We start from the raw sequence: 25,636 nt of genomic DNA, 5'->3' as shown, positions 1-25,636 counted from the left end.
CCTTGTCACTTTTCACAGTCCACCACTACACCAAAAAATGCAATCTGAAACATTATTGCACAAGGAGAAAGTCACATATCAATTGTACGTGGAAACACTAAAGAATTGACCAATATTAAGTGACAGTAAAATAAGAATGTTGCATTAAAATTTCCAAAAATGTTTTCAAAATTTCCCTGTAAAACTACCATTTTAGAAATAATATATTATACCCAGTAGAAGGTATAATGAAATTTATATTGCTACCAGGATGGAGTTGGCATTTGTTGTTCCAATTCTTAAAAAAAAAATTAATAAATAAAATTTTTAAACTGAAAAAACAATGGAAAACTGACACAAAACCTCCTTGTTCTCAATCAGCATGTGGCCACGCCCCTAAATAAATGACCTGGAAGGAATAGGGTCTGTGCCATTTCCTCCATCTTGGGCATGTGGTGAGTAGAGCTTGAAATAAAAGGTTTTTATCAGAAATGTTTCAAACAGTTTGTTTTTGGCAAACTCCTCATTTCCCAGGTCATGTATGAAATGTAATATATGATATACATGTAATATATATTTGGTATTTTATTTTTCTATCAAAATTCTTTGCCAAACATTTAGAAACTCATGAAAAGTGAGTACAGATTCTTACATTTGTTCTGTTTGTTTCTGTTCTGTTTTTTTTTTTTTTTTTTTTTTTGTTCAGTTCATGATTTCTGTTTTAAAAATAATGTCTGACTAAAATTAAATTAGTTAAACATTGTATACAAACAAAGGAAAACATGAGGAAACATAAATCACTAACTCTTCACTGCTAAGTCAATTGCAAACTAATTGTCATTTAGTAAAATATTGATTTTGTTTCATTTGGTACCGACACATTCAAACAGAACCCTGAAACATAGTCTAAAAACACAGAACAGGAATTTTTAAAGGGATTTTTACAACATTTTTCAGTTTGAATCATTTTTGTAGATAAAGCTGAATTCTGGTAAAATTATGAAAATACAATTATATTTTAAAGAGAAATGCCATATCTTAATAGAAATGCAACATTTATGCAACACATTAATCATTTTTAAAGGGAAACAAAGAGAATAATAACACTTTTCACATTTTTCAAAAATTTTCAAAATAAACCAACTGGTGCTTACTATTTGTTTTATTTATTTATCCATTTATTTTTTATGTGCACCACATTCTAATAGTATCTAGCTCTCGTCTGTTATAAATTTTGCAGTTTATAAATTGAGAAATTCATTCACTGCAATCTATTAATATTTGTATTTCTTTGTGAGTGTATTCCTCATTTAAATCAGTGAGAGTGGGATATTGATCTGAATGTGTGGGGTTTTTGTGCATGTGTGTGTTTGTATGTGTATGTTGCATGTGCTGCAGGCTATTTTTCAGTCATGTGCTAAAAGATTGTTGTTGCTGCTAACAGCCAAAAAACACACTTGCCCAGGTGTGACACTCCTGTAACCCCATCTTTCATAAATACCTCTGCAGTCAAAGTCTGCAATTACAAAACTGTGATAGACGAGTCTCCTCACAGTGGGTTATCACCTTTCAGCTACCATGGGGAACTGCCAGGCCTTCTGTAACCGCTCCAAGGACACCAACGTCCGGGTCAGTCTGCCCTCCGTCTGCTTCGTCTGGCAGGTCTCCATGGTCGTTCTGTTCGGGGTCTTTGTTCGTTATAACAGTGAGTCTGACGCTCACTGGGCCGAGTACATGCGCCAGAACAACATCACCAGCAACACTGAGAATGACTTCTACTACAGATATCCCAGTGAGTTCGTTCATTCATTCAATTTTTATTTAAAAATGGGTCAATCATGTATTTATTTATATCAGGCCCAGTTCAATGAATAAAAAAAAAAAAAGAATGCATGTCCCCATCTCCCTCTGCACCTATTGCATTTGCAGGTTTCCAGGATGTTCATGTGATGATCTTTGTTGGTTTTGGTTTCCTCATGACCTTCCTGAAGCGTTACAGCTTTGGTGGAGTGGGCTTCAACTTCCTCATCGCTGCCTTCGGGATCCAGTGGGCTCTGCTGATGCAAGGCTGGTTCCACTCTTTCAACCCAGTGGACAGAACCATCAGAATCGGAATCGAAAAGTGAGATCCCACTTGCGCTTGAAAACTTAGAAATTGAGTCTTTGGTTGTAGCGTTACCCTGCACCATGAATCAGACGCAGTGAGTAGTGAGTGAAGGAGCCAGACAGATCTCCTGTATCTTACTCATATTTCGGCATCAAGTGATTTCATAACTTCACAATTTATTGACATGGTGTCATACGCTGTGTGTGCTACCAATTTCATTCTTTTCGTAACTGTCGGGATGAGAGACTCAGATGACTGATGTGATCCTGCTGAACTGGTTCTACTTAATTCAGCTGCTATCAAATCTTAAAACATATGTTTATTTTGTGCTTTGTGTTCAGCGCAATTCTTCTTTCTCCAGCCTCATCAATGCTGACTTCTGTGTGGCCGGAAGTCTGATCGCTTACGGAGCGTGTCTGGGTAAAGTCAGTCCAGTGCAGCTGATGGTGATGACGTTGTTTGGAGTCACGTTGTTTGCAGTGGATGAGTACATCATCCTGAATGTTATTCATGTAAGTGATAGTGTACTCCTACCTTATCTACCCTTTGACTTCATTCACCTTCACTACTTCCTCTCACAGCTAATTTACAACCTCCACACCTCATAGGTCCACCGCATTTGATTTATATGTACCTTTTATAGTCTTTGTCAGACAGCGTTAGCCAGAGTGGGAGGTTGTGGGCAGCAGCACAACTCACTACACTCCCCCTCCACACACTTCTGTCTGAATATTATATGTGGAGTGGCACAGATGTTTTCTCTGCCTTTACCAAACACATCCAAGGTTTCATTAAGGATTTAATCATATTAAACTTGGGCTTAGGGCACAACATGACTTTACTGTGAACTCTGCAAATGAACATGACCCCACCTTGTCACTGAACACTGTGTTGTCATCCACTGCAGAGGCAAATACTGTGCTGAATTCCATTTGTTCTTTGCGTGCACATGTGGCAAATGGACGCCTCAGGCTTCACCGGTGATTAGTGGTGTTTACTGTTGTTTCTTTTTTACAAAATTACTGCTAATTTTGAATATTGAAATGAAGACATGTTTAATATAAACAACACATGTCTCAAATGTGTTCTAGCAGCATTATGGTCTAATGGGGTGTACTTTGCAGGGAATTTGGTAAAAGTCCTATTAACTAAAACAGCCACAGTGTGAGTTTCACAGAACATGGTTATTTATTATTATTTTTATAATTTTGCTTAAGGTCATAGTGTTTGCTAAGCCATGTTTACACGTGTATGTGACTTTAATGAACAACTGCGTGCATTGGGATGAGGGAAATTTAAGCAATGTTTATTTTAAAGCAGTTTGGGGACGTGTTCCTGATGTTTGCTAGTACTGTTAGCTTTGTAGCTCCACCACTAATCCAGACAAAACTTTGGATACTAAAAATGTCTTTAGCAGTTTGAAAACACATTGTGTAATTGCAAAATGGTGTAAATTCAAATGTTAGCCACATTGTTTATTGATTGACTACAGGATGGCTCTCAAATTTTATGTCTCTGTCTCTGTCCCTCTCTCCCTCTCTTTCTCTCTCTATCTGTCTCCCTCTCTCTCTCTCTCTCTCTCTCTCTCTCTCTCTCTCTCTCTCTCTCTCTCTCTCTCTCTCTCTCTCTCTCTCTCTCTCAAAGTTGGCCACTTGGTGGTACTAAATAAAGTTTATATTGAAACCACAGGGTAAATATTTGCTGATCTCAAAGTAGCCTGTGATGTGTGTGTTTATCTGAACCTCCCTGATACAGGCCAAAGACGCAGGTGGCTCCATGACCATTCACATGTTTGGAGCTTATTATGGTCTGGTCATATCTTGGATCCTTTATCGACCGAATTTACATCAAAGCAAACGTCTACAAGGCTCCCACTACCATTCAGACGTCTTCGCTATGATTGGTGAGTTCACTCTCATTCAGAAATATTCTCACGCTAGCCATGGGGAAGAGGAACATGCTAAAGAAGACCTTCAGCGATTTAAATAAGCTTCTCTCTTCCCAGGAACGCTGTTCCTCTGGCTGTTCTGGCCAAGTTTCAACTCTGCCACTGCCAACCACGGAGATGGCCAACACCGGGCAGCCATCAACACCTACCTGAGCCTGGCCGCCAGTGTCCTCACAGCCTTCGCCATCTCCAGCCTCTCAGCCAAGAAGGGCAAGCTGGACATGGTAATTTTCCACATCACGCAGACCACGTGACAGCAACTGTCATGCAGCGTTGATCGATTGTCATTTACCAGATCAGGAACATAGTGTAACGAGTCTGTTTGTGGTCTAGGTTCATATCCAGAATGCCACCCTGGCTGGAGGCGTTGCCATGGGAACAGCAGGTGAATTTATGATCACACCCTACGGCTCACTCATCGTTGGCTTCTGCAGCGGGATCCTATCCACCTTCGGCTACCTGGTGCTTTCGGTGAGTGCTCCTTTATGAACTTATTGACTCATGACACAGGTGAACTACTTATGTCAAACCTCGGATTTCTCCACCCAGCCTTTATTGGAGAGGCACTTGAAGATCCAGGACACTTGTGGGATCCATAATTTGCACGCCATGCCAGGCCTGCTTGGAGGAATTGTAGGTGCCATCACAGCAGCCACTGCAACAGAGTCTGTCTACGGAAAAGAAGGGTGGGTGCTAAATACACAGTCTGGGATGTTGGGAGTTTGTGTTGAGCTGCTAGTGAGCAATGAGAATCCCTTGTTCTGAAAATGATACACACCTCTCCTCATAGGCAGCCATTCTGACATAAAATGGACAGCTAAACCCTGACTTGCTTCTGGTTAATCATACATTTCCCATAAATATATATCCTGGTGGTTAGGGAACTGGACTTGTAACCGGGAGGTTGCCGGTTCAGATCCCCAAAGCCAGCAGGTCATGACTGAAGTGCCCTTCAGCAAGGCACCAACTGCTCCCCTGTGGCTGCCCACTACTCCAGGCCTGTGTTCTCACTGCCCCCTAGTGTGTGTGTGTGTGTGTGTGTTACTGCAGAGATTGGATTAAATACAGAGAACAAATTCCTCTGTGGCCAATAAAGTGATTCTAATCCTAAATAAAATTCACACGATGTCGAATGTGTAAAGAGGAAATGCTTGGTCCCCACAGATGAGGTCACTTCTGGAACTTAGTAAAACAAATGGGATTAAAAATTCCTAAGTGCACTGCTGTCCTGAGCAATGAAAGATAATCCAAATCTGAATTAAAATTTTAATATATGCACAGAGGGGTGCTCCAAATGCTGAAAATGCATTTGTTGGTGGACTGAGTGTGTGGAACTGTCCACAGACGAGTGAGAGAATGCTTCCCGTAGCAACCTGTTCGTGTCACCTCTCTGAATCATTTTCATTTACCAGGTTGATCAGCACATTCAACTTTGTGGACAAGTTCATGAACAGGACAGCGGGCACACAGGGAGGTTATCAGGCCGCGGGGCTGTGTGTGGCTCTCCTGTTCGGACTGGGAGGTGGCATGTTGGTGGGTGAGTCCTCTATTATTTAATTTTTATCAATGAAACCCCTGTTTTAAAATCAGTTGCACTAAATAAACCAAGTGCATATTGATTAACAGAGCTTTGGCTGTGTGTAGGTGGAATCCTGAAGCTGCCCATCTGGGGCGACCCAGAGGATGACGACTGCTTTGATGATGAGGTTTACTGGGAGGTGAGTGAGAGACAAGTGCCTGAGTTGAGCTATTAGACCACTAGAGCGTGCTGTTGGACATGTTTTCAAATGATGCCATTCTGCATTGGGCTTTGGAGAAGTGGAGCTGTGTACTCTGGAGTCACTGAGCTCCATTCAGTTGGTGTAGAAAGAGTTGGAGTGGTGTTTGTGATCCATCCAAAGTCAGCATCCTGACTCCAGTCATTCTTTCATGGCTGAATGTCTTTAAATCCTCACAGAAATGTTCTAGTATGTGGTGTGAAGTTTTCCTATAATAGCACAAGGTGTCACTGCAGGTGGCAGGTGTTACATTTCATTTTAGAAGTCTAGTTATATATCTATATATTAATTAAAATCTCCGTAACTTGGTTCTGATTAGATGCCTGAAGACGAGGAGAGCATTCCTCCTGTTATGGAATATCGCACTCAGAGGGCAAACCAAAACTTTGATGTGTAAGTGGCTATCTTTTATGATTTGAAGAGTATTCCAGATTCAATCTCTTTGTTTTCTGTTTACTAAACTTTACCTGCAATTTGGGGGTAAATATCTGCTATTTTTCAGACGAATATTGCAGCAGTGAATTCTATAAATGAAGGGCCAGGCCTGGTTTAATAACCAAGCCAAGAAAACCGGTGTCTAGCCATTTCAAAGTTCCTCCATAAGTGTCATTTTCATATAAAAACGCATCTCTGTGTGTTATATTATGTACACGTACCCTTCAGGATTGATATAGAACTAAACAGAATGTCTTTCTTTGGTGAATAAATTGCGGGAGCTTTGAATGCACTCAGTTGTTGTATTGCACTTTTCTAAAGTACCACATGGTGGCACTGCGACCTTAAAAACAAAGACGCCTAGAAGAACCTGGTTTGTTTGCCCCTCAAAAAAACCTTTGAAAAAAAAAAACGTTGGACGACGTGAGGATTATTTTAAAGAGCACGTGGTACGGACAAGCAAAGTTCCAACAAAATAAGAGTTTAATAGTAAACAAGATTTTACTTGTTTTTATTTTATAAGGTACCATTAATTCAGTCCAAACAGGAAACTATGCAGTTAAACACACACATTGTTTTAAAAAAGCTTAAACCTTCGCAAAACTTAAAGGTTTAAAGGCTACGTACCTATTTTAAAGGTACACCTCATAAATGTGGAGGTTAAGTAAACGTTCTTTACACTCACATTCACAAAATGATCCCCAAAGGCCCATCAGCTGAACTAGTCTTGGGGAACATCATTAATAAGAGTCCTCTGTGGTACAGAATAAAGAGGACATCTTACCATTTTAAATAATATTTTACATTAATTCTTTTGGTTATTTTGAGATTTGAGAGCCTTGTACGTTATGGATATTTTTGAGGCTGTTATCACACTTCCTCCACTGTTGAGTTTATTAGAGCCGTGCACTGTTCTGACCACTGATGGCAGCTGCAGTAATAATTAAGCTGTGGATATCACCTTATATCTTTGGATTTGATTTTAATTTCCAGGATAGAGACTAATTTCTCAACAGACATCCGCCCCGTCTGATGAGTCGCATTCCACTGGATTCTCTCTTGTGGTCAGCGCTGAAGCCTACTGGGCACAGCCAGGGTCTTCAGTGATGAGAAAGAAGATGAACTGCAGCAGCACTTAATTATATATATATATAAAATATTCAGGTTTGTGTGTAGATGAAGGATTGATGTCTAAGAGGAGGCTTAGTGACCCCTGAGAGCGGCCAGTAGTGTGGGCTGTAAATGCATTCATTAAATAGTACGTTGTCTATAAAATAGAAGGTAAATGACTTGTTGATAATAGAAAATGCACAATTTTCTTTATTGAAGTGAATGTTTTGAAGAGGTTTGAACTTGTGAAGCGGTTGTGTAATATGTTGTAATTGTGAACATTTGGCATGAAATAAATACCTCAGTTACCTGAGTATGTTCTGTAGCTCTACACATGGATGTGCATATTCTTTAATGTAGATCACAGTTCTGAAATGTTACTGTTATTTCTATACTTTAAAAAAAAAGTGAATAAATAAAATAAAATAAAAAATCCCATAACAAACAGAAAAATGTCTTGCAGAGGTTTTCTGGCAGATTACTGTTGACGAACTGAGATTAATTTATTAAAGACACACATTATGATAAATATCAGGTGTGTATCAGTGATATCTACACAAGGATCCTTTTAGACAGAGGACCCATGAACAGTGTTTTGAGACATGGACTTCACTAATGAACCAGAATATTCCACATCAAGCTGTTTCCAAATCCTTCTGCAGCTTTAAAGGAGCTTTGACTTGAAACAAATTTTAAATTTTACCATTAAATTGAGTTCAGACTAAGATCTTAAATGTTTAAAAAAAAAAACATCATCTCCCCTGGTCCTTCCACTGGAAAATTTGTCCTCCAAAAGTTACATAGTGCAGTTTCTGCAGTGTTGAGCCTGGAAAAGCAATGTCAGAGAGTCAGTTCTCTCTGTTACGGGTCGGTGACGCTTTAAAGCAATTTTTGATGCTGTAATTTTAAGGTGAAAATATTATGTAGTGTTCCTTTAAAGCAGGGGTGCACAACTCCAGTCCTGGAGGGCCAGTATCCAGTAAAGTTTGGTGATTCCTTTGCTCACACACACCTGATTCAACTCATCTGTTAATTGACAGGTTTAAGGGTTGTGTTTTAGCGGAGGAATCACCAAACTTTGATGGATACCGGTGCTCCAGGACTGGAGTTGTGCACCTCTGCTTTAAAAGGAACAATCATTTATGTTTTGGGTTGGATTTCTTTCGTGAAGGTGTTTATAGACGTTTTCGTTGTTTCAGTTGACAGCTTTTATTTGGCCTGTTTTCTGTCAGTTTCTGTCACTCTAACAGGCTGTTAAAATCTGTAATCACTCCTCTTATTTATTTATTTATTTATTTATTAAATTGCATGATAACTACAGAATCGTTTACCGACATTGATCTGACAAAATTAGGCCAGTTTTGTTTTGTTTGAGGTGTGGTTTTTTTTTTTTTTTTTTTTTTTTTTTTTTTTTTTTTTTTCTTTGTTTTTTTTTTTTTTTATGTTGTGATGTATTTATTTGCTTTAAAATGTTTAACATCCGACTGACCAACTTCCCAATATAATTTATACCACACTAAATGACCAGCAAATGTATTTATTTGCTTTATATTTAGTGGGTAATTATAAACAATGCTGATCAGGAAGGGCCCTTTAATCAGCTGCTTATTTGGAAATAAAGCTGCAGGGTCCTAAAGAGTGTTTCTTTATCCTGCAGTGATCATTCTTTACCTTACATAACAAATAAGTTTATAATGTATTAGACTACAACAATGCGGTAGAAAGGGATGGAGCTGGTGTGAGTTAGACCCAATTATGTTCCCTTTGTCCCCCTCTCATTCACAGGGCTTGGACAAAGACGTGGTGTTTAAGGAGGTTGTTTTATTGTTTGTCTCCTAAGACAGCTGTCCAGCCCCTGGGCAGCTCCTGAACTGTTTGTTTAGCCGGTTGCACAGACATGGTGAGGGTCAGAGGTTGAATGGATCAACACCACACTGGTCAGACCTTTTTTTCGCTGTTGCTTTTTTTTTAGTCCCAGCTTTTCGGCAGTAGGAAAAATTTTGGAGCCTATCTCTGAGGATCTGAGAGCATCCATGAGAATGTTAGTGAGATCACATGCTGATGCTGGATGATTAGGATCACAGCCGCCACTCTACCTCAGTCCAAAGGTACTGGACTATACAGTTCCACGACTCCACAGCCCACCTGCTTTGGGCATTTTGAACCTCGGCCTGGCTGAATGTGTATAAAATCGATGCACCTTAAATGAGCTGAATTCACTCCGTGATTCGTAAGTGATGTCTACAAGCTGTTGGACACAGTGTACATCCACCAACCACTTTGACACAAAGGCTATAAGGAGTGTTTCAGCCTGGTTTCCCTTGTTTAAATGATAAGGCTCAATACACCATAAATATAACTTCAATACACCATAATATAAGCTTAAATTTGAAATAAACTTCCTGTTTCATTCTAATTCTAATTTCATTCTAATTATGGAAAGTACAAGACAAATGTAGGGTACAAGTCCTAGGTCCCTTGCTCATAAGTGGAAGCCTGTTGGTCACCCTCTGGTCAGACTCAAGTCCTCCATTCTTATGGAAATAGGCTCCTTTTATAGAGGTCAAGCAGTGCCAGGGGGTCATTTCCTGATCAACCCCCATGACATTTAATGAACTTAAAATACACCCAAGGCTTTAGTGAATGTCCCTCGTTCAGACTGGCAGCAGATCTCACGTCCATGAGTGAGGGCAGCCTGAGAGTGTAGGTGACCAAGTTTCTGTGGAAATCCATGTGCTCTCACCGTGTCCATGTGGATTTCCTCACATTTCTAAGTGGAGTGGCTGCATGAAACTGTCCACCATGTTCTTCAACGGAGACCCCCACAGAGCAGGTGTGATGTGGTGGTGGATCATTCTCAGCGCTGCAGTGACACTGACGTGGTGGTGGTGTGTTAGTGTGTGTTGTGCTGGTGTAGAGTGGATCAGACACAGCAGTGCTGCTGGAGTTTTAAACCCCCTCAGTGTCTGGACTGAGAATAGTCCACCGACCAAAAACGTCCAGCCGACAGCGTCCTGTGTCACTGATGAAGGACTAGACGTTCCACGCACTACTGTCTCTGACTTTACATCTACAATGTGGACAACCAAGGTAGGAGTGTCTAACAAAGTCGACAGAGTGTTTAAAAACTCCAGCAGCACTGCTGTGTCTGATCCATTCATACCAGAGCAACATACACTAACCCTAACAACACCACTACATCACTCAAATGGTACCTGCTCAGTTGGGGGGTCCTGACCACTGATAAACAGAGTGAAATGGGTCAACTATAGTCTGTAACTAGATTTACAATGTGCTCCTGTGTGGCTCCGGGGGAACTCATATAAATGGACAGTGAGTATATTTACAAGGTATGTTTTCTCTTAATCCAGTGATCCTTCGGTGTTAAAAGTTTAGATCCGTGTGACACAATTTCACCTGAATTCTTAGATCTGACCTGGTCACTCTCCGTCAGGCTCTCTGTCTGAAGTGGGATCACTCGCTCACGTCCATTAGCTTAGCCTCTATGTCCTGCAGCGTCTCTTTGAGGAGATCTCTGCTGGAAAGCCTCTGAGGAGGAAAGTCAAACAAGGGGGAGGAAGGAAAGAAGAGAGAAAAAATAAAAAAAGACTGGGAGGATATGCAGGGGCGTGCTCAGGTTTTTTTTTTTTCGTTGAAGGGTGGGGGGATTACAAGGTACAAATGAGGCAGACAGCAGGAGGGTTGTGGGTCAGGGGTGGGCATTGGGCTTGATTTTCTGAGCGATTTTCCCATGGCCTGGAAGAGGACTCCGAAGCATGCGAGAGCTAAGGAGCCGGGGTCAGATCCGCCATTCCTAATCAAACAAGTCTGCAGGGGATAGGAGGAGGGAGGGCAGGTTGGAGAGGAAAGGAAGGAGCTGACCCTGTAACAGAGATGTCCTCGTTAATCCCACCCTCCGCACCTCCCCCCACCCCCGTTCTCTCTTTCCTGACCCTATGCGAGAGCGGTGGGCAGGCAGGTGGGCTGACCCGGCTATAGTCCGACCTGAAAAGGAGCACGGGCGGAGGGATAGCGCCCCGAGTCTCCACACTTGGATCACATAGCTCAGAGGCTGTGTGTGAAACCACTTGGTCTGCCATTGTCCCGCAAGGCTGGTCTTGTCTGAAAAGCTGTAGAAAGCCTGTAATCAGATTAAAGATTGCCTGGATGAAGGGGGCTAGTTTTTTTTTCTTTCTTCCCCCCCCCCCCTTCTCTCTCTCTCTCTCTCTCTCTCTCTCGCTTCTCTTCTCTTCTTTTGGAGAAGGGGAGGGAGATTTCAGCCCCTCTAATCAGTACCTGCCATTGAAGTGCAGGAGAGGAGCTAAATAACTTGGCAGGGAGTGTGGGCACAAGGGGCCTCGCGGACAAATTGGCCTGTTGTTGGTGGGGTATAATGGTGGGCTATGAGTAGGGGCTGAGAGAAAGGTGGTGTCTTTTATTCACCAGCCTTTCCCCTCCTGACCTGATAATTATATCACTTGGAGGGGTTGATTGGTGCAGGATGATTGGTACATCTGGGCTAATAGATCTTTTTTTACACAGTCGTTGAAGTTCTTGGTTATTCTGCACCAAAATGTTACTACTTAGAGCTGTAAGTGACTCTCATTTACGTCTCGTGGGTTTTTGCAAAGACGGTGGCGAGCGCTGATCTGTTCTGGTGAACGTTGTTTTTGAGCTAAATGAGACGCAAAAGAGGTTCGAATCAGCAACAGGTCAAAACAAGAAACAGATCATCAGCAGAGTTCGAGGAAGTAATGATCAACCAAGGAAACATCCCATAGGTTGTTTGCGGATGATGTCACATCACTGTGTGAACTGCGGATGGAGGCAGACGCTATTTTTGTGAACAGGGAGCTTCGCACGCTCTCATTAAGACTGCAGTTTACGTTGTTTACTGATAAACCACAAGGAACATGTACCAAGTATCAAACGTTGTTGTTCAGTAAGAAGACAATTGCAAGAATCCGACTGAAAAACAGACCCCTGGCTCAGGGTGAGACCGAAGTTGTACTTCCTGCAGATGTTTTAAAGCTGTCGCCAGCACACAACACAACGCTGAAATCAGCTTTTTATTGGCAAATGTCTCCTTCCACCTGAATAACCTGACTTGATTGTGTGGTCTGAGGAGTCGTTTTGCTCGGTGCTGTGGGAACCAACTGGTGAAAACTTAACGTTAATGCAGAGAGGCATCATCCGACTACTTACAAACACAGTGTATGTCTCAGTACTGGGCGCTTTCATCAGTGCCTTTGAGTTAAAGGACCCCTGGAGAAGAAGACAGTGCTTAATGTGTATTTATTTGTCATGGTACAATGAAACCGCATTTAACCCATCTGTGGCAGTTAACACACACACTAGCTGTGAAAACACACCCAGAGTTCAGTGCCTCGCTCAAGGGCACATCAGCCATGGATTGAGGAAGGAGGACAGTGCCGGACGTGGGAATCGAACCAACAACCTTCTGGTTCTAAGCCCTCTTCTCTAACCACAGCTGCTTTTATATTCCTCTATTGTCTAATCATCCCAATACAGGCTTCCCCTTCATTTGGTGTGTTGCTGGAATCACGTGACTGAGAACAACCCACGAACGTCGTGATCTGCTTATAAACCGACAGGAAAACTGAGCCGAAACTCAGGCATTCTTGAGATTTCAGGAGTGTCGTGAAGGTGACAGTGGATCAAATGAAATCACTCTTTCCGTTCTCTTCAATCGCTCCCCGCCGGAGGTACAGTACACTACTGACAGAGTGAGAGGGTGCTCTCCTAAGGCATCATGCTCTTTCAAAACCTGCATTACCTTGTCATGCTAATCTCCTGCAATTCTGCAAGTCCTCTCATTAAAAAAAGCCTTCCCTTCCAGCCTCTCGTGTGTTGGTGTTCTCAAACGTCTCCTCACGTCCATTTTCTCTTTATGCTCATTCATGGTTCTTTCAGGACGGGAACCTTGGCCTCTTGTTAAAACCCAATCAAGCCTTGCTCAATGTGACATGAATCCATTTGTAAGGGTCAACAGCTTTGGTCCACAGGAGCATGACCTCGCGGACAATGAGGAGAGCGAGCCCCGTGCGTCAAGAGAAATAGTCGAAATAGTCGATCCTTTGGAAGCGCGGGGCTTGTTGATTCGCGCACAAAGGCGGAGGCATCGAGCCCAAAATGAAAGGGATATTGGCCGAACAATCGGTAAAGACCGCAAGGGTCTGGGACTAAAAGATTCATCTAATTAGAGGATCCACCTGCAATGGGCCTTGGGTGAAAGAGAGTAGGAGGGACATAAGGGGTCTCTACATAATGGTGACTAATTTGAAAGCTGATTATTTGCCTTTTCAGTCACTCGCCGAGTTTGATTGACAAGTTAAGGAGCAGAGAATGGGCGAGGTGTTCAACTATGTGATGGAGCAAGAGGGAAGGTTTTAAGTGCTCAAAAGAAGATCTGCATTTGAAGTCTATAAAAGGGCGACGACCGATCCCTTGTATGAAGTCATCGTGTAAAATGGCTTGCTATACGCACTGCATAATCTCACTGGGTGCTGGTTTTAGTCTGTGCGAATTTAACTTCCTTTCTCCTCATTAACACGTCCGCGGACTCGGCTCACACCTCCTTTCACAAGACGGTTCCTCTGTTCCTCCGGCCTGGTCTCAACCCCAGAGATCTAGAGGTGACGATGGATAGGTTCAATAGACAAATAGCATCTGCTCGGCATAAAGAGAAGGGCAGCTTCGCCTCGCTCCTTGCGCCATATTCCCACCCCTAGTCAAGACTGAGCCCATGAATGAGGAGCTGAAGCCACATCAGGGCTAGAATTACAGCTAATGACTAGGTGGAACTGCTGATTATGGCAAGCTCTGCCTAAGCCAAAGCTCTGCACAAATGGAGACTAATTGATTGGAATAAACTGATTGGCAGGCCCCTTTAATCAATCCCCTCGGTTAAGTGACAAGGACAGGCATGCATTATCTTCCTTCAGTGGTCAGAGAAAATGGAGTGGCTACCTGACAGAAGGGAGACAAGTAGGGAGGAGAGGCTGTAAGGACTCAGACAGGAACAGGCAGGAACCGCAGGCCACCAAACAAAAGGGCGAAGAAAAAGTCTTCAGCTTTCCCTCTGTTCTCCCACCTGGTTGTCCTTTAGAGCCAAGTGTAAGGCGAGACCCACCTCAACAACTGAGACCAGGTTTGTCCGCATGTGTGAAGGCTCACCTTCCAGAACTCATTTGCCTAGTTTTACACCTTCTGTCTGTAACAGAAACTGACTGTGGAAAATGTGAAAAGATTCTGGCATCGGGCCGAAGACTGTAATATTTTCACACCCTTAGATCAATGAGAAGTGCATTCGCTACTAAAACTATGTAGCGTTATGTAGCGTTAGGGGTTTGGTTAAGGTTAGGATGGTCTTGAACCTAGAAGGAAAAGCCGAGAGGTGGATTTTTTTTATTTTGTTACAGTTACTGGGTGTACAAAGTTAGTTTCAAATCATATTTTGTGTAATGTATAATTGTAATTAAAAATTCAGACATTCTCCTGCTCTTTTGTAATTTGGTACCTGTCTTTGTCGTATTACAAATGACAATTGTCACTTTATTCAAAATAAATAAGTAAAGTATTAATACGCTACATTCACCTTCTTTAAATCAGGGTCTAAACCAGAACTCACATGTACTTTTGGATACGGTATTACCCCCAAGAACAGAACAAATTGACGCCCATGCTTTTGCAGCCTTCATTCCTGATGGAGCTTATAATGAATGCAATGTCCAATAAATTCTTCTCATTTGTCATTTTTAAACAGCATCATTCATTCATTCATTGTCTGTAACCCTTATCCAGTTCAGGGTCGCAGTGGGTCTAGAGCCTACCCGGAATCACTGTGCGCAAAGTGGGAAAACACCCTGGAGGGGGCGCCAGTCCTTCACAGGGAGACACACTCACTCACCAATCCACCTACCAACATGTGTTTATGGACTATGAGAGGAAACCGGAGCACCTGGAGCGCGTGGAGAACACACCACACTCCTCACAGACAGACACCCGGAGGAAACCCACGCAGACACAGGGAGAACACACCACACTCCTCACAGAGAGTCACCCGGAGGAAGCCCACGCAGACACAGGGAGAACACACCACACTCCTCACAGAGAGTCACCCGGAGGAAACCCACGCAGACACAGGGAGAACACACCAGACTCCTCACAGACAGACACCCGGAGGAAACCCACGCAGACACAGGGAGAACACACCAGACTCCTCACAGACAGTCACCCGGAGGAAACCCACGCAGACACAGGGAGAACACACCACACTCCTCACAGAGAGTCACCCGGAGGAAACCCACGCAGACACAGGGAGAACACACCAGACTCCTCACAGACAGACACCCGGAGGAAACCCACGCAGACACAGGGAGAACACAGACTCCTCACAGACAGTCACCCGGAGGAAACCCACGCAGACACAGGGAGAACACACCACACTCCTCACAGACAGACACCCGGAGGAAACCCACGCAGACACAGGGAGAACACACCACACTCCTCACAGAGAGTCACCCGGAGGAAACCCACGCAGACACAGGGAGACCACACCACACTCCTCACAGACAGTCACCCGGAGGAAACCCACGCAGACACCGGGAGAACACACCACACTCCTCACAGACAGTCACCCGGAGTGGGACTCGAACCCACAACCTCCAGGACCCTGTAGCTGTGACAAAGACACTACCCGCTGCACCACCGTGCCGCCCAAAGACATAATTTTACATTGAACAGCAGGGTTTCAATCTGATGGGAGCAGCTACTGGAAGCTAGTGAAGGGAACACAGCAGTGGAGTAACATCAGTGAACTCTGGAAGACTGAAGACCCGTCATGCTGCTGAGTTCTGGACAAGCTGAAGACCAGTAAAAACTCTATGCAGTTGTTGGACCTTGTTGCTTTAACTTCATAAGAACCCATGTTGGGTGTTTTTTGGCCCATGGTCATTTTGAACACAGTAGATATTGTGTGTATTATGTAGTACTTTCTGTGAACATGGTTGAAAGGTTTTACATATACATTAGAATATAAAAACACTTTGAAGGATCTCAAAATGAGGTTATATAAGAACTTTGGTAGACACTACCATAGGAGCTAAAGTTAATGCTGGAGCACGGTGGGGGAAAAGTCTCTTCCCACCCAAATCTCCCGCATTTTTCCCTGTTTTGAATAAAGCATTTGCATCCTTCCTACAGCTCACTCCCCTGCTCTCTCTCCGTGCTCCAGGCGGGAGGGAGGGAGGGAGTCCCAGCCCAGCCAGTCATCTGTATGCACTGCCGCTGCCAGCGTGAAGTTGTTTTAGAGCCTCTGTCGGATCTCGGCGGGTGAAGAACAACAGATTAGTCATGATCTTATACACCAAGTATCTGCCCGCCTTTCTTTTCTTCATTTGTCAAGTGTCTGAGATGGGGGAGGGATTTCTTCTGTTCTGAACCATCACATGAACTTCACACCAGGAAGAAAGGGTGGCGGCAGTGGGAGTGGGGGGTGGGTGCTGTCTTTTCAGCCTTGCCCAGAGAAGCTCCATTCTCCGTCGCAGTGGGACCTTGTTGCTAAGGTGCGGGGCCTCACCATCTCTTGCCTCTTGTTGCTAGGGATGAAGCCTCTATCACACGGCTGTGGTTGCTAGGCAGGACGTCGTGCGAAGACGTGTACGCCTCGCAGTCTGGTGGCATTGTTGCGCCGGTCCAGACGTCTCTTTCTCCTGACGGCCAATGATAGACAGGTCGGTCGCATTACCTCACGTGGGCCAGGGGCCCTGCAGCTTCTGGGTGGCACCGCACCATCGATGCCTTTGAACGTGGTGGGTTGAATATGGGCAGGGCCGACTCTGCCGCCTCCCCTTTGGCCTGAAAGGCATGCCACAAATTCCTGTGCAGTCAGGGGAAAGATGGCAGTTTGTATCCGTTTGCACCCTTCTTTGATACACATGCTTGTTTAGCGTCCCTGCACCTCACCGTGGTCAGTTATGTAAATGGGAAGACTCTGCTATACAGTGCTAACATAATTCCTAGCCTTGAATACCCTGGCCAAATGTGCTTAAGCAATAAGAATCTATAGACCCTTAAAGAGACATAAACCCACCCAGGTAGACAGGGAACGTCTAGGGCAGGCAGAGGCTGGGCCATTCCCATGCATCTAAATCAGAACAGCCATTGAGGCCGCCACAGCCTCACAGACCAGGGCTATAAAGCAGACGGACTGGGGACCATTGTGCCCTGGCCATGGATCACAATCAAGACTGGGCCTGGCCCCATGCATATTCATATCACCACATGCAGTAGGGTGAAGTGCGCTTTGGGGTCCACAGGGGCCCCTGGGAGCAATGCCGGGGGTTCCCAGAGCCTTACTACTGCATACTCCATAACTCCGCCACAGAGAAGTCGCAAGGGCAAACTCCCCAAGGACAGCCACTTAATACACATCAGGTCTGGGAACACAAACCCACCATATTCCAACATGAGGCGTGTCGGAGGGAGATGGGTGGAGCCGTCATATTGTTCCTCTCTTGAATATCTTATAGACACTGTCAGGTCAGGTTTCATTCTCTGGTGCAGACTTGAATGTCTGACACAGGCATACTCAGGGAAATCTGAGGTCCCTGATGTTACAATTCCAGACGTTGAGGTTAAAAAGCCAGCGCTGGGAGTTTATCTGGTGTTGTGTAAACTAGACTGGAGCTAGACGTATACAACAGATTCACTCATCCGAATGCGTGGGAACTTTCAGAACTTGTTTTGGGATATTTAAAGGCCAGGCTCTTTTAGATTTGATGGATTTCTAGACTCTTAAAAATCGTAATGTGGGAAGAAACGTTCCTTGGGGTCTATGCCTACACCAGTGTGACTCCATTGTTGCGGATCGTCTGTGTAAACAGATGTGTCATTAGGTGAATGTAACCAGGTAGACGCCCCAAAGCAAGCCCAGACAGATGTTGTTTAAGAGCCAATGGTCAATCGACAAAGCAATGCCTGAGATCTGTGTCCTACGTGTTGCATTTTTGGTTTGTTTGGTTTTCTAAGTTCAGTATTGTTGCAGTACGTCTGAGCTCATAGACAAATATACACCTAATGATTTCTGCATGTCTATAATTATTACATAATGGTGACGATCACAATGGTAATTTTTTGGTGTCTGTCGTTTTTTAAAGACAACTGCAAACATTCAAAAGCACAAACTGAGATGAGGATATTGCTCTATTCCTGTTCCACAGGTGGGTAACACCAACTTAAGGTGGACTTAAGGTGTCTCCAAATTCAAGAGACGGCTAACTGCATTAGCGACAGTGCTACAAAACAAAGTAACTCGAGTTATAAATGAGTTTCTGTGGTAATTCAAACAGTGACTAAAAACACACCGACAAGTTACACTTCAGCCGCCTACAAACAACAGTCGTTTGTCTTCTCAAACTCACTGTTCCACCTTAAAAAATGTGGAGATCCTGAACGTAAAAAATCCAAACAGCACTGCATTTCCCCAAAACTGTTTATGTCCCCTTCGTGTGTGTTTAAATTATAACTGAGCTCTGTGGTGTAGCTACAACCACAAAATTTACTCTCAGCTAAAGCCCAAATCTCATAATATCTCTTTAGAATCTTAAAGCCTACACCTGCATCCCTTGATTAAAACCTATATTTTCAACAGTATTTATTACGATTATTTTTGATTTTGTATTTATTTTTGCACGCCCTCAGTTTTTGAAAGATTTGACATTCGTCACTTATTGGCGCGTCATATTACTGCTTTTGGGAATCTTTAAGACCCCTGGTTTAGAACTGGCCACAAGAAGAATCACCACAACATTCCCTGTCTTTCCATCTTTAAACGCTTGCTTTGCTACATCAGTCTTCTTTATTTTGGAACTGGACATTGGCTTAAGCTGCACACACTGTCTGTTGTCATGAATGTCCCAATGTCACTCTGTTTATGTCAGGACTGAGGTCCGCCATTTTGAAATGTGACTCTAGGCCTACATGAGGGTCGATCTGAACTAGTTTAGTCAGATGTTATCTCTCTGGAACTTCAAGCCTGAAAGAGTCAGTGTAAAACTGTTACACACAAAATACAATAGGTAGATGTCTGCTAAAACATATGAAGAATCTCTGTTACAGCCTTCAGAGATCCATGCTTAAGAAACGGCAAGAAAAGTGTTGGCTTAGGGATATCATAGCACTCCAATCCCAGAGGGCCACTAGTAGAAATCTGCATTATCGTAGAGGTGGTTCTGCACTTTATGGCCCAAAAAAGCTCTAATGGTCATGGATCGCCACTAGTTGCCACACTAAAAGCCATATTACCATACAGCACACTGGACTTGAAAGAACGGACATGGTTTCCCTTATGATTAATCATTGCAGAGCACTTGGTGAAGGTCCATAATGGACCTGCCTTGTCACGTTCAATTATTCTTCTATGTGCTCCATTTCTTTTGCTCTTAGAGAGGCAAAGGGAGTTTAACTAGTGGAGACACTCCTTTGGGAGGGTTCTTGGAAGAAGCCCATGGCTTGGAAAATGCCTGGAGCTGAAATCCCTTCTTTGAAGGTCCTTGTGTACCGTGCGCAGCAGCTATGCAGCTTGTTCCTGTTGGGCTCAGTGACAAAGCCTCTGAAAGGCTGTAATTATGGCTATTGACATGGCGCTGCAGAAGGAAGTACCATTAAGCAGCAGTGAGAGGTGATTACAGAGGTGCCATGTTGCAGGGTGCAGGCCCTGCTATTAAAGAGCTGGGAGGTTGGGGGATGGAGAAGGTCTCCTCTCCTACTGTGGACCATCAGGTGATGGGAGAGGTGATTACAGAAGCTTACCACGGGCAGCTGTTGATTGACATGCTCAATTCCTCCTCACGCCGCTCATGAAATCACAGATCAGACTGACAGCTGTGACGCACGGCCCTGACGGATCCCAGCTAAAAATACAGCGACAGAAAAGAGGCTAGCGTCCTGGTCCAGTCAAAACCAGCAGAGCACAACAGCCACTGTTACGCTCTTTCCTTTCTGCCCTTTTCAGATGTCAAACCCACTCACTCACTCACAAACACCTTAACCCACTCACTCACTCACTCACTCACAAACACCTTAACCCACTCACTCACTTAATCACTCACTCACTCACTCAATCACAAACACCTTAACCCACTCACTCACTCACTCACTCACAAACACCTTAACCCACTCACTCACTCACTCACTCACTCACAAACACCTTAACCCACTCACTCACTCAATCACTCACTCACTCACTCACTCAATCACAAACACCTTAACCCACTCACTCACTCACTCAATCACAAACACCTTAACCCACTCACTCACTCACTCACAAATGCCTTAACCCACTCACTCACTCACTCACTCACAAACACCTTAACCCACTCACTCACAAACACCTTAACCCACTCACTCACTCACTCACTCACTCACAAATGCCTTAACCCACTCACTCCCTCACTCACTCACTCACTCACTCACAAACGCCTTAACCCACTCACTCACTTACTCACTCACTCACTTACTCACTCACAAATGCCTTAACTCACTCACTCACACACTCACAAACGCCTCTCACAAACGCCTTAACTCACTCACTCACTCACTCACAAACGGCTTAACCCACTCACTCACTCACAAACGCCTTAACCCACTCACCCACTCACTCACTCACTCAGTCCCTCACTTACAAATGCCTTAACTCACTCACTCACACACTCACAAATGCCTCTCACAAACGCCTTAACTCACTTGCTCACTCACTGCCAAATGACTTAATTCATTCCCTCACTCACACACTCACTCATTCACATACACCTTAACTCACTCCCTCACTCACAAACGCCTTAACCCACTAACTCACTCACTCATTCACACACTCACTCACTCACTCACTCACACACTCACTCACTCACTCACTCACACACTCACTCATTCACATACACCTTAACTCACTCCCTCCCTCACTCACTCACTCACTCACTCACAAATGCCTTAACCCACTAACTCACTCACTCACAAACGCCTTAACCCACTCACTCACAAATGCCTTAACTCACTCACTCACAGACACACTCACAAATGCCTCTCACAAACGCCTTAACTCACTCACTCACTCACTCACAAACGCTTTAACTCACTCGCTCACTCACTCACTCCGGCACTCATAAATGCCTTAACTCACTCACTCAAACACTCACAAACGCCTCTCACAAACGCCTTAACTCACTCGCTCACTCACTCCCTCACTCACAATTGCCTTAACTCACTCCCTTACTCACATACACTCACTCTCACTCACTCACAAATGCCTTAACTCGCTCCCTCACTCACACTCACTCACTCACTCACTCACATACTCCCTCACTCACTCACTTACCAAACTACTTACATACTACTTACCAAACTTTTTTACTCACTCACTCATTCAATACCCTCACTTACTCCTTAACTCACTTTCTCACTCATTCACTCACTCGCTCATTTGCTCCCATTCAACATCAGTCACTCACTTGATCTATCACTTGCTAACTCACTCCTTCACTCATTACATATTCATTTGCTAACTTGCTCACTCATTTAGTCACTCCCTCCGTCCCTCATTCATTCACTCACTTTCTGATTTACTTCTCGCTCACTCACTAACAAATGCTCATTTATTCAGCCACTCATTCATTCACTCCCATATTTGATCGATCACTCACATACTCACTCACTCACTTATTCACTTGCTCACGTTCATACACACTCACTTATTCACTCGCTCATGCTCATACACACTCACTCACTTATTCACTTGCTCACGTTCATACACACTCACTCACTTATTCACTCGCTCATGCTCATACACACTCACTCACTCACTTATTCACTTGCTCACGTTCATACACACTCACTCACTTATTCACTCGCTCATGCTCATACACACTCACTCACTTATTCACTCGCTCACGTTCATACACACTCACTCACTCACTCACTTATCCACTCGCTCACGTTCATACACACTCACTCACTCATTCACTCACTCACATTCATGCACACTAACTCACTCACGTTCATACACACTCACTCACTCATTCGCTCACTCACGTTCATACACACTCACTCATTCATCACTCGCTCATGTTCATACACACTCACTCACTCATTCACTCGCTCACGTTCATACACACTCACTCACTCATTCATCACTCGCTCACGTTCATACAAACTCACTCACTCACTTATCCACTCGCTCATGTTCATACACACTCACTCACTCATTCATGACTCGCTCACGTTCATACACACTCACTCACTCATTCACTCACGTTCATACACACTCACTCATTCATCACTTGCTCATGTTCATACACACTCACTCACTCATTCACTCACTCACATTTATACACACTCACTCATTCATCACTCGCTCATGTTCATACACACTCACTCACTCATTCACTTGCTCACGTTCATACACACTCAGTCACTCATTCACTCACTCACGTTCATACACACTCACTCATTCATCACTCGCTCATGTTCATACACACTCACTCCTTCACTCGCTCACGTTCATACACACTCACTCACTCATTCATCACTCGCTCACGTTCATACACACTCACTCACTCATTCACTCACTCTTGTTCATACACACTCATTCACTCATTCACTCACTCAAGTTCATACACACTCACTCATTCATCACTCGCTCATGTTCATACACACTTACTCACTCATTCACTCGCTCACGTTCATACACACTCACTCACTCATTCATCACTCGCTCACGTTCATACACACTCACTCACTCATTCACTCGCTCACATTCATACACACTCACTCACTCACTTATCCACTCGCTCATGTTCATACACACTCACTCACTCATTCACTCGCTCATGTTCATACACACTCACTCACTTATTCACTCGCTCACATTCATACTCACTCACTCACTCACTCTTTCACTCATTTATTTTTAGCTTTATTTATTTTAAGTTGAAACTCTCCACAACAGGGTAATGTCCGCATTAAGACCCTTGGTGTCAGAAGGGAGAGGGAGGGGGTGTGTCCTGAATGTGTGTGTAATGTATGAGTTAAGATGATGTGCAAGGTTGAGGTTAGACTGGGTCTGATCTTTCCTCTCAGAGCTGCTCCAGGAGGTGATGTACTGCACTGGAACTCAGAGAGAGGGCAGTGAGTGTACAACAGAGAAGAGAGAGCTGGAGGGAGTGTGTGTCGGGGGGAATGTAGGACAGGGAGGGATTTTTTTTGGGGATGGGTAATTGCAGGGAGTGTGTATGTGTGTGTGTGTGTGTGTGTGTGGACAGGGGGGTGTTTGGGTGAAAGGCGACAGCATGAGCATTGTTCCGGCCCCCTGACTCGCCACCCTCCCAAGCCTTGGGGTTCCCACGGTCTGAGAGGCAAACAAAACGCACCTCGCTTTTCTCTCCCCTCACTTCTCACTGATGTCATTAATTACCATCAAAATGCAGGCGACAGTGTGAGAGTGTGTGTGTGTGTGTGTGTGTGTGTGTGCGCGCGTGTGTGTGTGTGCATGAGAGGCCGAGAGAGAGAGAGAGAGAGAGAGAGAGAGTTATAAAGAAAGGGATCATTGTCTGTGGGAAATAAAGAAATCTCCACTGAAGCATTGTAAATAGCTGAGGCAGGAAAATGGCCCAAAATACAGGATTTGGTGAGTTATACTGGAGCTGTCACATCACGTCAAGTGTCCACAAACGCTGATGTCCGAACACGGACAGCTTTGGCCTGGCTCCTGTGATTTGCTCGAGTCGTGATGCTCAAATGCTGGTTCAGATCCCAGCTTTAAATGAGAGGATAATCCACCACTGCATTTATGGATGTGTGTGTGTGTGTGTGTGTGTGTGTGTGTGTGTGTGTGTGTGGTGAATACCAGTGAAGTCCGATCTTTAGTGTGGATGACAGTATAAAAATTGATTTGATGTTATAGATCAGTAATAAGTGTGTAATAAAATGGTAATAATTTAATTTCAAATAAAAAGATTGTTGTTTTGTATTTGTTACTTAATAATTTACAAATAATTCCCCATTGTGTAATACAAGTTTCCCATTGTGTAATATTAGGGTTATAACGACAAATACAGGGCAGAGGTTGTAATTGACAATAATAACCCTAGAGGAGGAAGAATCAACGACTGGGGTTCAATTCCCTGCTTGAGTAAAGCGTGTATCAGTGAGGAATGTTGACTAGGGTTTGATTCCCTGTCATTCATGCATATTTATTTATTCATAGGGATGTGTGTGTGTGAGCGAGAGAGAGAGAGGTACACACCGACTGTCACAGATTTGTAAAGAAGGACAAACCGCCATGGCTCTGCCCTCGGCGGTGAACACGGCCGAACCCTGGTGGGCGTTCGCGGTGTCCCTGGCAGCACTGTGTGCTGGAATGTGTGTGAAATGACCCAAGCTCCTGAGCGGACTCTCATTACGGATGTGCCGCCCGGCAGAAAGGGACCACACGAAACACTGTCCACTGTCCCGGTCCATTGTGCCTCGGACGGGCCCAGCGTTTTCCCTCCCTCTTTTTTTATGCCTCCTAATGTGGGTCCAGTTGGAGCAGATAATTGCGGGCATTTTGATCTCACCAAGGACATTCAGTGTTAATTGGGAGCTCTGAATGGTCAAAGTGGGCGACGTGAAGGGAAATGTTTGTGCTTTGTTTTGTGGCACAAAGCTGGGAGGAAGCTTTTCCTGGCCCCTGCCTCCTGACTGGCGCCTTGTTCTCTTGCGCAACACCAAGAAAACGGGAAAACACTCCCCGTCCCCCTTCGCTAATGTTATCAAAGCCCAACTAGCAATAATCTGAAACAATGCGCTTCACTGAGAGCGGCTCGTTGGAGAAAAGCACGCATTTTCATCGACCGTTTTCGGGAACCCCTGGGAACCGACCTCGTCGTCTTTGGTTTGTTAGAAGGAACCCAAGCGGATGAAGCGGGGGAATATGTGTGAGGAGATGAATCAGGAGGATAATGATTTTGTGCGGTGAGAGGTTGACCGAACAGTACAAGGCCAACCAAGCAATCTTGCTGCCACCAGATGGTGCCACTGTGGCGTGCCAAGGCCAGAGATGGGCACTGCGGGCATGGGTGTGCTTCTTCACGCGAGGGGAAAACGAACGATTCAAATCCAACTTGTAATAACAATGTAATTACACGTTAACAATACATGTAAAAATGTAACTACTGATGAAACAACCTCTTGAAGAGAATATGATCGTGTTTTCGTTACCTA

At 44.1% G+C, this 25,636-nt stretch overlaps 1 protein-coding gene across 9 annotated transcripts; it reads left to right on the top strand.

The window, feature by feature from the left end:
* The first annotated feature begins 370 nt into the window (after positions 1-370).
* LOC136671504 (ammonium transporter Rh type C 2-like) lies at positions 371-7,765 on the top strand. 9 transcript variants are annotated; one of them, XM_066647201.1, is made up of 12 exons: positions 371-434; positions 1,553-1,771; positions 1,909-2,101; positions 2,448-2,598; positions 3,842-3,989; positions 4,092-4,258; positions 4,368-4,505; positions 4,584-4,720; positions 5,447-5,571; positions 5,679-5,752; positions 6,132-6,205; positions 7,241-7,751. In XM_066647201.1, the coding sequence occupies exons 2-12, from the start codon at positions 1,558-1,560 to the stop codon at positions 7,278-7,280; spliced, it is 1,461 nt and encodes a 486-aa protein (XP_066503298.1). In that variant the 5' UTR covers positions 371-434; positions 1,553-1,557; the 3' UTR covers positions 7,281-7,751. The 9 variants fall into 9 exon arrangements, 6 of the variants coding, with proteins under 6 accessions (XP_066503298.1, XP_066503300.1, XP_066503302.1 ...); XM_066647203.1 differs by lacking the exon at positions 371-434 and adding an exon at positions 443-457; XM_066647204.1 differs by lacking the exons at positions 371-434; positions 7,241-7,751 and adding exons at positions 529-613; positions 6,315-6,392.
* Positions 7,766-25,636: the final 17,871 nt, after the last annotated feature.

This window comes from Hoplias malabaricus, chromosome 16, assembly GCF_029633855.1.
Source record: "Hoplias malabaricus isolate fHopMal1 chromosome 16, fHopMal1.hap1, whole genome shotgun sequence".
NCBI classification, from domain to species: domain Eukaryota; kingdom Metazoa; phylum Chordata; class Actinopteri; order Characiformes; family Erythrinidae; genus Hoplias; species Hoplias malabaricus.
This window is presented reverse-complemented; position numbering and strand designations above follow the sequence as displayed.

Excerpts from the sequence above, each read along its gene's own strand:
- LOC136671504 (XM_066647200.1), top strand. Across the intron at positions 2,599-3,841 it reads TCATCCTGAATGTTATTCAT|GCCAAAGACGCAGGTGGCTC; the intron begins GTAAGTGATAGT and ends TCCCTGATACAG. Across the intron at positions 4,721-5,446 it reads TCTGTCTACGGAAAAGAAGG|GTTGATCAGCACATTCAACT; the intron begins GTGGGTGCTAAA and ends TTCATTTACCAG.